Genomic DNA, 15,006 nt, shown 5'->3' with positions numbered 1-15,006 from the left:
AAGAAGTACACTCACTGAAATACGGCGCCTCAATTACAGTTATTCATCTTTACGCTCCTTTGCCTTTTAGATCGGAGTATTTTACACATCTTCAATGACAGAGACGTTTACATCTCCTCGGTGATTCCTGCTGGTTCCTTTAGGAAGAACCAAAAATCCAGAAACTGCTGGAACAGCAGAGACCCTGTCCACAGTGAACACTGAGTTGAAAGGAAGGCCCTGCTCCAAAATCAACACCTTCACCTTCGACAGAAAGGACAAGAAGGATATCCGGGGGAGTCAAGGTGAGGCGTTCAGAGCTAATAACACTTTGCCAACTATCAAGCATGGAGGAGCTCTGTTGCTGCCGGTGGAACCGCAGAATCTGCAGGATGAAGAAGTACGAATACTTTCAAATTCTTCAAGCTCACTTCACGAATAACAGCTACCTGGTAGAAGCTTGGCCACAACTGCATGTATCCTGCTCAACAGGACGATGACACCTGCAGTCAGTTTCAAAATCATCAGATTATTTACAAAGATTGTGAAAACAACGCTCGGATAGAGATGAATTCAAAAGAACCCTTTAAATGACAGAGCATAGATCCTGTTAGTTTGAGAGTATGTTTAGCTCCAATTTGGATGCCCGAGTTTGTGCCTGGGGGTACAAATGTGCTACAATTTATCTGAATTCTGGACGTCAGGTTCTAAAACGTACGTGTCTTTTGAGAACTTTCACTTACAGCAACAGATGAAAATTCCTCTGCCGGACACGCTAAATCCAGCGGCCCTACTTTTCTAACGGTTTTTAATTCACACCTTTAAACATCTTAGCCTGAGCGATAACATTTCCTAACAGCGTTTTTTTTTTTTATTTCCTCTCATTGGCTGGGGAGAAGAGGAGGACAAATCTTAAAAAGCTGCAAGTCCCCGTTCATGACTCATATCATCTGTTGAGACGCAGCCATCTGACAGGACTGTCAGGCAGCAGAGCTTTGTACAATAAACCCTTGTGAGAGCTCCCTCAGTCTGATGAAAGGCGGCGGAGCTGTCTGACAACTTGGAAACATTTCAAACTGGGGATCTCGGATTTTTTTATTTTTTTTTTTTCCCCTCTCCATCCATTTTTGAAAATTGGAACTGAAGCATAAGTCAAGCCGTCCACTCTGAAGTAACTTTAATGGAAGCCTTGTCTTTTTCAAGGCGGACGTGGCGCGCGCCCGTAGGTTTGGAAGCTCGCTTGTCCACCCTCTTTGAGCCGTCCTGTCTTGACTTTTCCCCATAAACAAGGACAATTACCTAGCTAATGAGTTGAGTGGAGGGGGGGGGGGGGGGGGGGGGCTTGAGTGATGGATACTCTCAATGGGGAAATTAATTTGATAATAATAAAGCACTTGGCAAGATAAATAGATAGCCGTGTGTGAGTCCTCTCCATGACTGATAATACATTGATTGATGGCTGTCTTAATGAAGGCTCTTCCTCGGACCAAAACGAGGCGGCCTTGATGAGGAGACATTGTTGCACGGTGAGATAATCAAACTGGAGAAGCACAAGGTGGCTCAGATTTACTTTTAAGGTGTGAACGCTGGGGTCCCTTTGAGCCTGACGAGCTTTGTCGTGACACAAAACACAGCTAGAAGATGAACACTTGGAAGCACATGTGTAAAACAAAACAAAAAAAAAATACAATAAAAATCTGAAAATGTCCACACCAGGCACATTTCGCTGCTGGAGACAGCGACTTAAATAATCGCCGCTGAATGATAGATGAGATGGGGGGTTGCCAAATTGCTGTTAACTCATTCATCTGCTGTCGCGCTCTCGTGTTTGCTCCTGCAACGATCCACCTTGCATCATCCCCGCACTCGTAACCCCAGCCCTGCCCGGGATGCTGGAGTGTTTTTTTTTTTTGTTTTTTTTTTGCTTAATGATGCACTCGTGGCCTGATTGTTGCACGGAGCGAGCAAAGGCGTCCGGTGCACACATACATTGCACGAGGTTACACAGGTCACTTCTGTCGAACAAAGAGCCAGAAGTTTCTCATTTCTCTGGAAAGTTTCTGCCTCTGTGTGTGTGTGTGTGTGTGTGTGTGTGTGTGTGTGTGTGTGTGTGTGTGTGTGTGCGTGTGGCTTCTGGAATCTAGTGACAGCGATCATACAGCTATCTCCTATACTGCAGCCTCTCTCATACTTGACCAACTCAATCTCTCTGTGTCTCCTCAATAATCAGAGTGACAGTGAGCAACCAGACATATCTCACCCGCTGGCTCAGTGCAGAACGCATATTGACCTACATATCAAGTCATACTCTCCTGGCTTGTGTGATAGAGACGGGGAGGGAGGGAGGTACGCTGCATGATTGACACCTACTTTAGTAAACACGTTGCATTCCGCGGGTTCCTGTTCTCGGTCGTGTGTTTGCTGTTGCAGCTCCTCGCAAAAAGTATTCACACCTATAGAGCTTTTGTTCTATTTTGTGCCTTGACAACCACAAGCCTTAATGCATTTTACAGAAAGGACTGAGCGAAAGTCCGACTGTCTCCGATTTTAGCCTGTTTGCTGTGGCGATGACCTGGATAACTGAGAATTGGCACAGGCATTTATAGGGACAAACATTTGGAAGTGAAAGAAAAGCTATATGCTGGTCAAAATGTTTCCAAAAGTGTTGCGTGCATTTGCAACTCTGATACCCCTAAACAAAATTTTTGCGGAGCCGAATGCCCTTAGAAGACCCCCGAGTAGTTAACAGGAACCATCTTTTGTGTAATCTAAACAATCAGAATAAATACAGCTGTTCAGATCAGAGGTAAGAGCTGTGGAGAAATTGGAAGCAGGGTTAGGCTGTAAGGCACTTTCTACAGCTTTTGAACATCTCACAGCAACCTAGTGGTCCACCATAGAGCATCAGTCAAATAAATGGTCAAGAGGCCCATGGTGTCTCTGGAGAAGTAGCAGGGATCCACAGACAAGGTGGGGGGAAACGTAGCCACAGAACAACTATTGGTTGTGGACTCCACAAATGTGGAAGGATAAAAACGAAGCCATTGTTGAAAGCAATAAGACGCAATAAGAAGCATTGTTTGCAGTTATGGAAAACACATTGAAGAAGGGGCCCTTGTCAGAAGAGAGTAAGATTAACATTTTGTTGCCTACATGTAAGGCGCTGTGTGTGAGAATAACGTAAACCCGCAGCTCCCCCTGAAGAGTCCACTGTGAAACATGGTGGTGGCAGTGCCATGCTGTGGGGAAGAGAAACCTGGTCAGACTGGGGCGGAGAATCACCTTCCAGCAGAGCAACGACTCCAAATATACAACCAGATTGGATTGGTTTAATATCAAAGCATATTGAAGTTTTAGATTGACCCAGTAAAAGTCTGGAACCGGATCCAACTAAAAATCAGAGGCAAGACTTTCTGTGTACAGACTCTTTCCATTCACTCTGACCGAACTTGAGCGATTTTGCAAAGAAATGGGACAAAAAAAAAAAGGAATAATTTTCTTTCCACTTCACACTGATGTGCAACTTTGTGTACACCTGTCGGATAAAATCCTGATGACAAACAAAATCCTACCTTTTTGTTTGTAATGTGGCAAAATGTGAAAAAAGTTGAGACGTATATGAATATTTTTGCAAGACACTGTTCATCTGAGTACTGAATGCAGAAGTTTGGATTTACAGTAAGTTTTTTTTTTTTTTTTTCAGCAGATTGCAGCAGAGGGGAATAGCTGAGAACACCTGCCTGTCTGCATATTTTTATTAACGAGTCCAAGTCACCAAACTTTTAACAAATGGCCCCCCGGCACCCTGACGCCCCGAAAAAACCCGTCTCGGAAATTAAGCATCTGCATCATAAATCTTGGAAAGTTACAATAATTTGCAATTCACTCCCTCATCAAAGGCAATATTACCCTAATTTATTATCTCCCCGGCACGGGGGGGGGGTGCGCAAAGGCCGTGGAGATAAGAGTTTATCAGGAGGGGGATTGATTTTCATTAACTGATTGTAATAAAGATGAACTGCCTGCCGCTCACACTGACCAAGAGCCACACTTTATTGTAATTGGGACAATTTATTTCATGAGCCAGTGGCTCTACTTTCTTTTCTTTTTTTTTTTTTTACAATTTTTTTTCCTTCCCCCATTTGAAGCCGCTCCTCAAACAAATTATGAATCTTGTGTCTCAGCTGCTGCTTTTGTTACAGCGACCCCTCATGTGGGAGGATGATGAATACAAGATGTATGTGGAGGGGCAATTCAGCTGTCAACAGATGTTGCATCAAATTTAGCTCCTGGCATCCAGGCGGTGCGTGCCGTTGACAGATACCCGCTGTCCTTCTTACAACAACTTATTGTGCCCTGCTTTTTCGCATTTGCGATGATATTTGTTATCATTTCTTATTCTTGCACGATTGCCGCGACACTGCCTCGGCGAGAGAGTTTGTGAGTTTTGGATCCTCTCGGAGTCATTCCAGCTGTCTCCTCCATATTTCAGCTGACCTTCTTTTCCTGAAAAGAAAAAATAAAAGCTTCCGGTCTCCCATTTTGCAACGGTAAAGAAAATCCTTTAAATGAACGTTGAACGGCTGCATTTTCAGCACCAAAGAATTTTATGAAGACCCCCACAGCTGACCCCCTCCTGAGAAGCCTCTATTTTTTTTTCTTTTTAATACCGCCATCGTTTAACAGAAAAGAGAAATAAAGTGTTAAAAATGGTGTGGCTGTGCTGTTGTGTGACGGGCCACTGCACAAATATCGCAGCTGCAACACTAAACAAGGGTGTCAGTGACATGTTCCGAGGTGGTGAGCTGAAGGAGGCTGCAGCATCTGCGTCCACCCCCACCCCCTGACCCCCCCCCCCACTCCACACCAACTTCCAAGGTGCCTGAGATGCCGGGTGGGGTGAGGGAGCAATTCCTGGTGCAACCACTCCCCCTGTCTTCTGAGTGTGGACCAGCATGTCATCCCTGTGCAACAAAGCTATGAGAAACGAAATCACCCAGTTTGATTTTTTTATTGTAAAATTGGAAAAAAAGGAGAGAACAAGAGAAAAGTCCCAATAACCGTTTCTTTTTGACACATATCTTTATCTTACCATAACCATAAAATAAATAGTGACAAAATAATAAATAAAATAAATAAATAAATAGCAAATCAATCAATAAATAAACTGATAAATAAACATCAAGTTACATACTTGACCAGGTAATTAATTATAAAATTATTAAATCATCAATTATTAATATGAAGTAATCTAAGCAGCAAGTATTAAGAAATTTTAACAGGGGAAAAAAGTTTGGTTTCTCAGGCTAATACAGAACACGTTTTTTTTTTTTCATTATTATTAGAATTTTTTTTATTATAAAAAAGATACTGCTTTCCCTGTCAGTTAATCCATGCTGTACTGATGCTGCCACAAAAACAGGTGGCGCTCTGCTAAAGAAAAAGAGACAAAAGAAGAACAAAAGAAGGAAAATAAAAAAAAGAACGTCTACCTGTAAACAGCATTTTTATCCTTCCAGTTTAAAGACTAGTTCTGAGATTCCTCTTTTTGCGGCCTGTATTTCGGGAAAGCCTCCTCGGAGACCGCATACTGCTGCTTCTCTGTTTTTGTCTGCTTTTTGTGCTGAGAAACCAGAAAGTTAACATCTTTGTAAAGCGAGACCCCTCCCCGTCCCTCCCCCTTCGTACCCACTAACCTCTACGTAACCCAAAGAAAAAGGGTCCTGTGCTGATTTTTCATATTATACAAGATTTCATATTTATAATAAGCTACTATCCTTAGCATTCAAACAATAGGTAAAGAATCATATTGTTAATACGAGAAATACCAGATTCATAATCTTCCTCCCTCCTGGCCCCCATTGAGCATGCTCAGAAGATTAAAAAAGGGCACCATGGTATAGCATGATAAATATTAACCAAACAAATGAAGAAGAAATGGATGCAATAGTGAAAACTATGTAAAAGATAAACTTTAGCTCAACCACATGCAACTTAATTAGAGAATTACAGAACTCCTTTCTGCCATTCCCAGATGTTCAACAGCCTAACCTTTTCTGAAGCTCGCACTGTGTGCACAGACCGCTGCACCTGTTTTCATCTCACGAGCCGAAACTCCGGCAGTGTTTGTTTCTCGCTTTGTGGATTTATCATCCTCTTTATGTTTTTATGTCTTTTTCCCTTCCTTAGTGTGGGCTGCTAGGAACTTTACATAATTCAAACGCATTACATTTCAGCCACAGCTGTCATCTTTAATTTTCTCTTCTCAAGCTGTTTTGAAAGCGAAATCTAATTTGATTTTAATAATTAAAAAAAAAAAAAACTCTCGAGTAGAAATCCCATGAGAAAGAGATATTTTGACAGGGGTTTATAAGGCTCTGGACTGCCTGGAGGAAGCAGGGCATATATCACAGCTTCCTAAAGCTGCTTCGCCCTGACAGCGAGCATGGAAACTCACATTTACTTGCCAAGGGAAAGGAGCTGTCTTCTGGCAAATATATAAGAAATCTAACCTTTTCACAGGAAATCTATATCGTATATAATTTCAGAGGGAGCTGACCCTTTTCCTACAGTGGTATCCTATATCACAAAAATTAAATATTTCATTTTTGCTAAAGAGTCTTCTAAAATCAGCATATTTATAAGACTACGTTTTAAGGAAATCTGGCACATGTTTAAAGTCTGACGAGGAACTACAATGGATATGCTTGCATAATTTGGCAATTCATGATGAGAGAAGGCATATGTAACAAAATGTCTTTATACAGGATCTAAATACTGCTTGCAACAGAGCAACATACAGCGGAACAGCAGCGAGACCTACAGAGAATCCTGCTCCCTCTTTCTTATTATAATAATAACTATGATCCAGTGAAGCAGGAATCACACGAGGATAAAGAGCAGCTGAGCCAAAAGTAATCAAATGCAGGCGTACAGTCATCAGGACCTGGAGAGTCGCTCTGGTGGAAACGTTTGCTGTAACCAAACCACAGAGGCAAAGTCGTCACTGTTTGTCTGAAGTCTCTGCTGGACGGGCGCTGCGATGCAGTGTCTGGAGCGCTGATGTGCCTAAAGTTTGGAACGTCGATCAGAGCGCTGGAATCGCAACGAGTCCTGAGGGGGCGATGTGCTTCAAAGAGCAAACTGAGTCATGGAATGGCATTTTAAGAAAAAAAAGAAAAAGCCTAACTAAAATGAATCAGTCAAAAAAAGAAGCCTTCGAGAAAAAAAAAAAGATTTCATCTTGAATCAACTGAATGTGTGTCTCAGATCGAGATGACTCGGTTTTTAGTTGATTAATCGTGTCTTATTGGAGCATGCAGAGCCACGGCCTCGCCGCGTTGGGGCTACGTGTGACTGTCGCTCATGGTAAACTGTCCTGCTGAAGCGGCAGCAGCTGTGGCAGCCACACTTACAGGCCTGCTGATCTCTAATTGATTGATCATTTTGCTCTTAATTTGACCTGCAATAGCTGGTAATGCCGAGCCGTCTGTCCCCGTGTGGAGCTCTAACCGTGCAATTACACTGCTCAATTACAAATACACAGTAGGACCTTAGTAAACAACTAGTATATAATCTAATCTTAACTCAAACACTTTAAGTGCCTTTAAAGCAAACATAGTACCTCTCACCAATTCTTGATTCCTCATGAGAAATTTCAATGCCTTGCAAAAGCAGTTATGCCACTTTTTTAACAATCTGTCACAGACCTCAACGTATTTTATCAGGATTTATGTGATAGACCAACACAAAATAGCAAATGAAGGGGAAGGGAAAGTAGTTTAAAATGTTTACAAAATAGAAGGGTTTGGCATGCTGGGTAAGGGGAGTGCTAACCAGGGAAGCTGGCTAGAGGCGTTTAGTAACTTTAGAGGAGTTGCAGGAATCCATGGCTCGGGTGAGAGAATCTGTCTACAGAACAGCCGGTACTCAGCGCTTCTGCAAATATGGCCTTTACGGAAAAGTGGCCAAAAGAAAGCCATTCTTAAATGAAAGCCTCGAGATTGGCTTGTCTGACAGGATATGCAGGGAGATACAGCTAGCACATGGAAGGACCTTTGCAAATGTAAAACCAATATTGAGCTTTTCGGCCGACATGCAAATTGCTGCATGTGGCAAGAAACTAACACTGCTCATCGCCCTGAACAAACCATCTCGCAATGAAAGGTAGGGATGGCAGAGACGATATGAATGTAGATGGAGCTAAATGCATTACATTTCTGTGAGAAAATCTGGGAAAATACTAAATATGTAACTATGGTAGCGGACAAATTGTTCAGATCAAAGCCCATCCAAGTGTTAGAATGGCCAAGTAAAAGTCTAAGCTGGCTGTTCACAGATGCTCCCTGCTCAATTTGACTGGGCTCAAGTTATTTTGTACATCAGAATTGGCAAAAATTCAGCCATTGGTGGTGCAAAACTGGTAGAGATAAACCCCAAAAGACTGTAATTGCAGCAAAAAGGAGATCCTACACGGCACCGACCTTTTGGTGCGTAGAATAGACAAACATGGTTTCTGGATTTTCGTTTTCCTGTAAAGGACATCTATCTTTTGCCTATGACATCCCAGCTACGTATTACTTTGTGTGGTTCTGTTCTATAAATCCCAATAAAATGAATAATTGGCTGAAATGTGACAAAATGTGGAGAGGAGTGTCAACACTTTTGCAAGGCACTGTATGTCGGTGGACAAAAAAAAAGACTCCGATGAGAGGCAGATCAACTCTGTCACTCAGTCGGCTTCTTAGAAACGCCAATGTGACAATTGATTGTGCACCTCTGGCTCTGCGGCGCGGCTTCCATCTGATCAATACTATCATTATGTTCTGGTTTAGTTTAGGGGGCTTCCTCATCCACTGATGATCCCGGTTAATTGACAGTTACGCTGGCACTTTGACGTAAAGGAGGAAAAGTGATGGGAGGGTAGGGGGCGGGTGGAGGTGTTCTGCTCTCACCTGCTGGGAGCAGCTGGAGACGCTTGGCAGTGGGAAAGGGCTCAACCCGGCAGCGACCAACTGCGAGACATCCATGGATTTATTTCCCCCCCCCACACACCCCCCTTTGCAGATCCAACAGGTGGCACTTTTACCACAGTGGTTTATGGTCAGATTATCTGTCCGATAAAGGCGTTTAGCGACGGCATTCGCAGTGAAATAGAGGATTTTGATCTGAACTCAGGGCAGTATTTGCGTTCTGGTTTTGTTGGGTTTTTCAAACCTTCCTTTGTGGCAATACTACTGTTTCTCCTTTTGGCAAAATGGGACTCAAAAACACAGACTGATCACACTTCTGAGATGAAACGCTGGGAATGCTGATGTATCAGGAAGAAAAGAAAAAAACAGTTACATATCTGAACATGCCCAACATATTGTCTAACCCATATCTTCTACACTGCTAAAATAGCACAGCTTCATTTCTGTATATTTTTTTTTTTATACATTTTCTGTTTTTGCTTTTAATATTCTCCAACCCGGTAGCTATAAAGATAAAAGGAAACCAAAAGAAAAACCCTTGCTCTTTTTTTTTTCAACCTGAAGCTAGTATTACTTCTTAAGTTTAACTTGTAATATTATTAGTAGTAGTTTGTAGTATTAGTATCATTAATACTATATGTATATCGCTGTTCAGAACAATAAAAATGTTTGGTCCTTTGGTCCCTTAGGGGTGAAAGAATTGCAGTCCTACTTTTGCTATTGGAAACCTCAGTGACCTCCAAGAGTCATAGTTCTGCGCTTGCTGAGAGACGGTGAGAGAATAAGAGAAAGAGGGAAAGTGAAAGAAAGTCTGTCAGTGGACGTACAGAATAGCTTCTTTTCTCCACTGCTTTTTTTTAAATCTTCAAGTTTTAACCCTCATTTGTCCAGTAAAAGCCACAAGCGCCTCTTTGTTCCATATATATATATGTGTGTATATAATATGTATATAGAAATCTATTTGTTGTTGCTGCTTTTTTTGTTTGTTGCTTACTTAACAATTCAAGTCTTAACAAGAAAAAGTTCTGTTGTTCAGTCCCATCGTGTCTCTTTTCCAGTTTTTCCTCCTTCTGTGCCATCTGTTGCTGTTACGTCCCCCGTCGAAGCGCCTATTTTTTCCTTCCTGTTTCCACACCTCCTGTTTCTGCTCAAACCTGTATCCTCATGTGTTGATAAGAGTGTTGATATGTCTCCCAAAACTCGTCACGTGTTGATTTTTTTAAAACATATGTTTGCTCTCAAAGAAAAAAAGCTGACCTCCTCCCAGATATCTTCACGGGTGTCCTCTAAACTCTGAGAAAAAAAAAAAAAAAACAGGAGAGAGAGAGAGAGAGAGAGAAAGAGATTTTAAATTTCACTGCTCATTAAACTTTCAATCCAAAGATCCATTTCTTTAAACTTTGGATATTTCAGTATGGCTCCATTATATCAGTGTAATGGTCTGAATAGAGCTAACCTATGCCGGCATACCCATCAGTCTTTGTCAATCACAATGATGACAGATTTTCCCACAATTAACATGAATGATGAGCTACGTCCTAAAATCAACCACTCAGTCTCGGTATTTCTACACTTTCTGCGCTCACCCTATACTTACTGAACATAAAAATAAGATTAAACATGATATGACAATATCAAGGTACAATTGTGCCAAAATGTCTGTTAGTGAGAGAGGGCAGGGTACGGCAAACTGCAAATGTCTTGAAGCCAAAATAACACATTTCTGTAATCTTCTGATTAAATGCACTCCTGTGTTTTATATTTATTGGTTCTAAAATAAAAAAAAGTGACATATGTTACTCATCTTGAATTATCTGCTCTAAAAGAGGCCCCTTTGCATCTGCTGTGTTTTTGTGGCTTTGTTTGCATAATGCATTTTTATTTGATTTTATTTATTTATTGTTGTTGTTAAAAGTATTCCTAATTTCAGAAATTCCCAGGCTTTCCTGCAAACATTTCTTTCGAAATCCTACCACATATAAAGAGCTAAATATTGAAATTAAATACACACTGACTGCCAAAGTATCAGTACCCCATTAACTTTTCCACATTTTGTGACGACTTAAGCACAAACGTCAGTGGTTATTTATGTTATATTTATGTTGTAAGCTAACACAGTAAAGCACATCTTTGAAAAGTGGAAGGAAAATGGTAGCTAGTTTTTAAAACGTACTAGCAATACAAATCGGAACATTTTAACATGCAGATGCATTCATGTGCATTTTCTCTATTACACCCTAAATAAAGTTCAGAGCAAACATTTGCCTGGATAAGTGAGCTAATAATTCAGCAGGGTGCAGATGAGTGTATTTTATTCTGAGTAACGATGCAGCAAGTAGCACAACATGGTGATGGAAGCATCATGCTGTGGAGATGTTTTTCTCTGGGGTACAACAATGCAAACCTGCTAGAGGCTTCAAAGGTCTTGAGACAGGGGCAAAAGTTTGCTTTTCAGCAAGACAACAACAATACACCTGCAAAAGTTTTGATTTTTGTTTCAAAATGACCTAGTTGAAGTTGTGGCCAATGGAGAATCTGTGGCACAACATATTCTCCACTGAACTGGCTGAGCAAAACATCGGCAATAGGCAAAACTTGTAGAAATTGTAACTGCTGTAGTTGCAGTGAAAGACAGTTCTACAAAGGCGGATGCCCCCCCGAGCACGACTGATCCCCTTTGTGCTTGAAAGTTGAGTTGTTAAGTTGTTATGATGATAAAATTCTGCACACATGCTCAGTGCAGACTGTAACTCCTATTTTTACTCATCGCCCCAGAAGAAACATCTTCAGATTCTACAAAGCCTCTTTAGAGGCTCATTTTTAAATTCTGGTCCTGATTCTCCGAAGCAGAGTGGTGTTTTTCCAGGCTTTAGCGGCACAGTAGGACAAATGAGCCAGCGCAGTTTGTCACGGAAAGTTTTCTTGCAATTCCTGACCTCAGTTTGACCTCCGCGACTCCTTTGAAATGCCATTTTTTATTTACGTGACAAACTGAGGAAACGAGTACCTGAAAGGGCCGTGCTTCTCTTCTTTATCGCCTTCTCGTGCTTTCTGGACATACATTATTTATAATTTAAGAGTGCAAGCCCACTGTTTAGAGGTACAGATTGGTGTTGATGGCCAGGACTAAAGTTCAGTATTCATAAATCTTTGAATTTTGGCCAGCTTTGCTTTTGCTGATGACGGTTTTAACAAGATGTAGCTCCACTTAAGAAATATGCTCTTTCATTTGTAATTCAGTAATGTTCAAATAAAAATAATGGAAGAGGGTTGCCTTAAACACTAAATTCATAGTTTAATTCTTTCTGGATATAATTTGATTATATGATAAAGAGTTTTATTAAATGTATACAGAAACCGATAGTTCTTCCAAAGAAGCCTGAAGCAGTTTAAAGCTGGAAAACCGAAGCCACACAGTGTAAACCCAAGTTAAATCTAGAGCTGATACAGAACAACAACAACAACAAGGCATTTTCAGGGCTCACCTGTGCTGCTGCAGTGAATACTGAAGGTAGGCTGTGTCAGTAAGGGCGGCTGGCATCCTTCGGTCTCTTTAGCTGGACTTTCAACCTCTTCATCCCGATTTGAAAGCCGTTCATGGCCTGAATAGCTGCCTGTGCGCTAGCAGGGTTGTCAAAGCTGACAAAACCTGTTAGGAAAGAGTTCATATTTGGTAAACGTATGAGAAGAAAGAGCCAGGACGATGCTCAAAATAAGCTTAAAGCCAAAAATCTAAGTATATAAAAGGGAGAGCTGTTGGGACATGTTGGGAGCCGTTGCTGTCAAAACACATCACAATCCGTTGTCCAGAAGAGATGCAACATTACGTTGCTTTATGGGGGTTGACCTAAATTTTGCAGAATATGAAAAGCAACAGCCTAATTAGGAGATTTAATTTAAATGATAGAAAAAAATATCATAGATCACCAATTGTTATTAAGTCCATATTTTCATATATAAAGTTAAATGAAAATTGGAAAAGACAGAGAAAAAAAATCCTGCTAGCATGAAAGATCTTAAAGCAAAAATATTATATTTTAATGCTTTGAATTTACTGAACATATTGCATCCTTCATAGTTCTTCACATTTTAACCAAACTGCAGCCACAAATGTAAATTTTATAACCAGAATTTTAGGCAATAGACCAACACAAAGTGATACATAACTGCTAAGAGTAAATACAATGTTTTCAAAGGTTTTTACAAAAAAAAAATCTCAAAGTATGATGTGCATTTCCATTCGACCCTCATTAGTCAGATACAATGAAAACAAACTCCCTCAAAACCAGTTGGCCTCCTTCATTTTGCCTGTCATAGTAAAATAAAATTTTGATTTTAAAAAAAGCAAACTTCAAGTGTAAGGCGGATGCAAACCCATGAGTGCATTTTCCTCCAACACACAGCCCTCGCCAAACCTACGCTGAACATCCTGTTTTCACCATGCAGAAAAAGTAAGCCCTGAGATTTCAGTGACCAGAAACTGCAGTCGAGTGTGTCTCCGCTTGATGTGCTCCCCTGTGTCTGCGGTGCCATTAGGTACAGTTAATGACCCATGAAAATAACAACAGGGGCCTCTGCGCATCCACAGCCACCTGGGAGAGACTGTGGCTTGTCTTCCTGGATCTGGTTTGGCCCATTAGGGGTGAAAGCTCAGCAGAGACGACGAGGCCAGCGTGGACGTCTGGAGAATGTACAGAGGCAGTAAAAGGCGCTGACCTCCTAACCCACCACCAGCTAAACAAGTTTAGGCTGGTGGAAAAAAGAGCTGAAGCAGGCACAGACCCCGACCCCTTTACGTAGTCTCGTCACAGATTATACATTTTCTGTAGGTAGCGTGTTGCTTTGATCCCCATATAGCTAAGGGTTACCCCTATTGCTCGTTTCTTGATTAATTATACTAGAGTGCTGCCTCCGTACCCAGGCTCAACGTTATGTCTATTATAGTACTCAATACTGCAAGTAGATCTTCGTTCATGAGTGTCCATTATTAAGCCTTCCACTTCCAAACAAAAGGAGTCAGCACTTGGGGTGTGTGTGTGTGTGTGTGGGGGGGGGGGGGGTATTTTTTTCTCAGGCTTCTGCCTTTCCTTTAAGTAAAAGCCGGGCCGGATTATCTATAAGGACCAGTGGGCCAGTGCCCAGGGGCACCAACCATGGGGGGGCACCACATGACACATGCTTTAAAAATATATTTTTCATAAATTGTTATATTATTTACTTGAAATTGTTGAAAGACCATGCATTATTTGTTTTGTGAACACTGATGTCACAATAATTATAAATGATAAATAAATCAAGATTTTTTTTTGATTTCAACATTTTAAAATGAGATATTTGAATATTGCTCACCGCTCATATGCCTACATGTAGTTGTGTAAGTTAGTAAATAGTAAATTACATTACAGAAATCCCCTTGATTATGTCTGATGTTTTTGACCAGAGGACAGCACAGGTAAGGGGGGGAGGGGGGGGGGGGGGGGGCTTTGAGGTATAGTGCCCAGGGGCACCACATTGTCTTAATACGGGCCTGGTAAAAGCAATTGTTGCTCCACCACCGTCCCACTTAGGTCCTTTCCTGAACCGTCACTGTCAAGCTCTCCAGTTAAGTTAGGGTGCATATCTCCTGGAGCCAGAAGTGTGGAGAGGTGTGATTCAACCCCAGCGGCCGCAGGTATTGATAAAAAATAAGGGGCTACAGAACGTTGATGAAATATGCTGATACAGCACCTGGAGGTTTCTGGGTCAGGCACTTGCCAAAATGAAACAAGGACATCGAGCCTGATCGACTGCCTCTGGACTAGATCGGAAACCATTCACTCAGAGCATTTTTTTCCTCAGTGCTCATGCCAAAACACGAGCAATCATCAAGATGCAAATTCAGGTCAGTCGGTCTGGGCTAAGATCAATCCTCAGTCTGCAGGTTGTCAAATGCTGTCACAGCCAGGATAAGGTACTGAACAGAACGTTTTAAATGTCAAAACATGTTTGAAATTACTCATTCAGTAAGCAGTCTGAAAGACACAGATAAAAAGACAATGGTCGTCACTATTTCACT

General features: G+C 41.4%; 1 protein-coding gene across 11 annotated transcripts in view; it reads right to left on the bottom strand.

Moving 5' to 3' along the window:
• Positions 1-4,974: 4,974 nt before the first annotated feature.
• Positions 4,975-15,006, bottom strand: part of celf5a (cugbp, Elav-like family member 5a) — a 299,092-nt gene continuing 289,060 nt past the window's right edge. For all 11 annotated transcript variants that reach the window (XM_021307772.2, XM_012880940.3, XM_021307765.2 and 8 more), the window contains exons 11-12: positions 12,437-12,600; positions 4,975-10,244 (exon numbers count right to left, since the gene is read on the bottom strand). In XM_021307772.2, the coding sequence (XP_021163447.2) occupies positions 12,473-12,600 (128 nt within the window). In that variant the 3' untranslated portion in view covers positions 4,975-10,244; positions 12,437-12,472. The remainder of the gene's footprint in view (positions 10,245-12,436; positions 12,601-15,006) is intronic.

The sequence above is a fragment of the Fundulus heteroclitus genome, unplaced genomic scaffold (assembly GCF_011125445.2).
Source record: "Fundulus heteroclitus isolate FHET01 unplaced genomic scaffold, MU-UCD_Fhet_4.1 scaffold_183, whole genome shotgun sequence".
NCBI classification, from domain to species: Eukaryota; Metazoa; Chordata; class Actinopteri; order Cyprinodontiformes; family Fundulidae; genus Fundulus; species Fundulus heteroclitus.
This window is presented reverse-complemented; position numbering and strand designations above follow the sequence as displayed.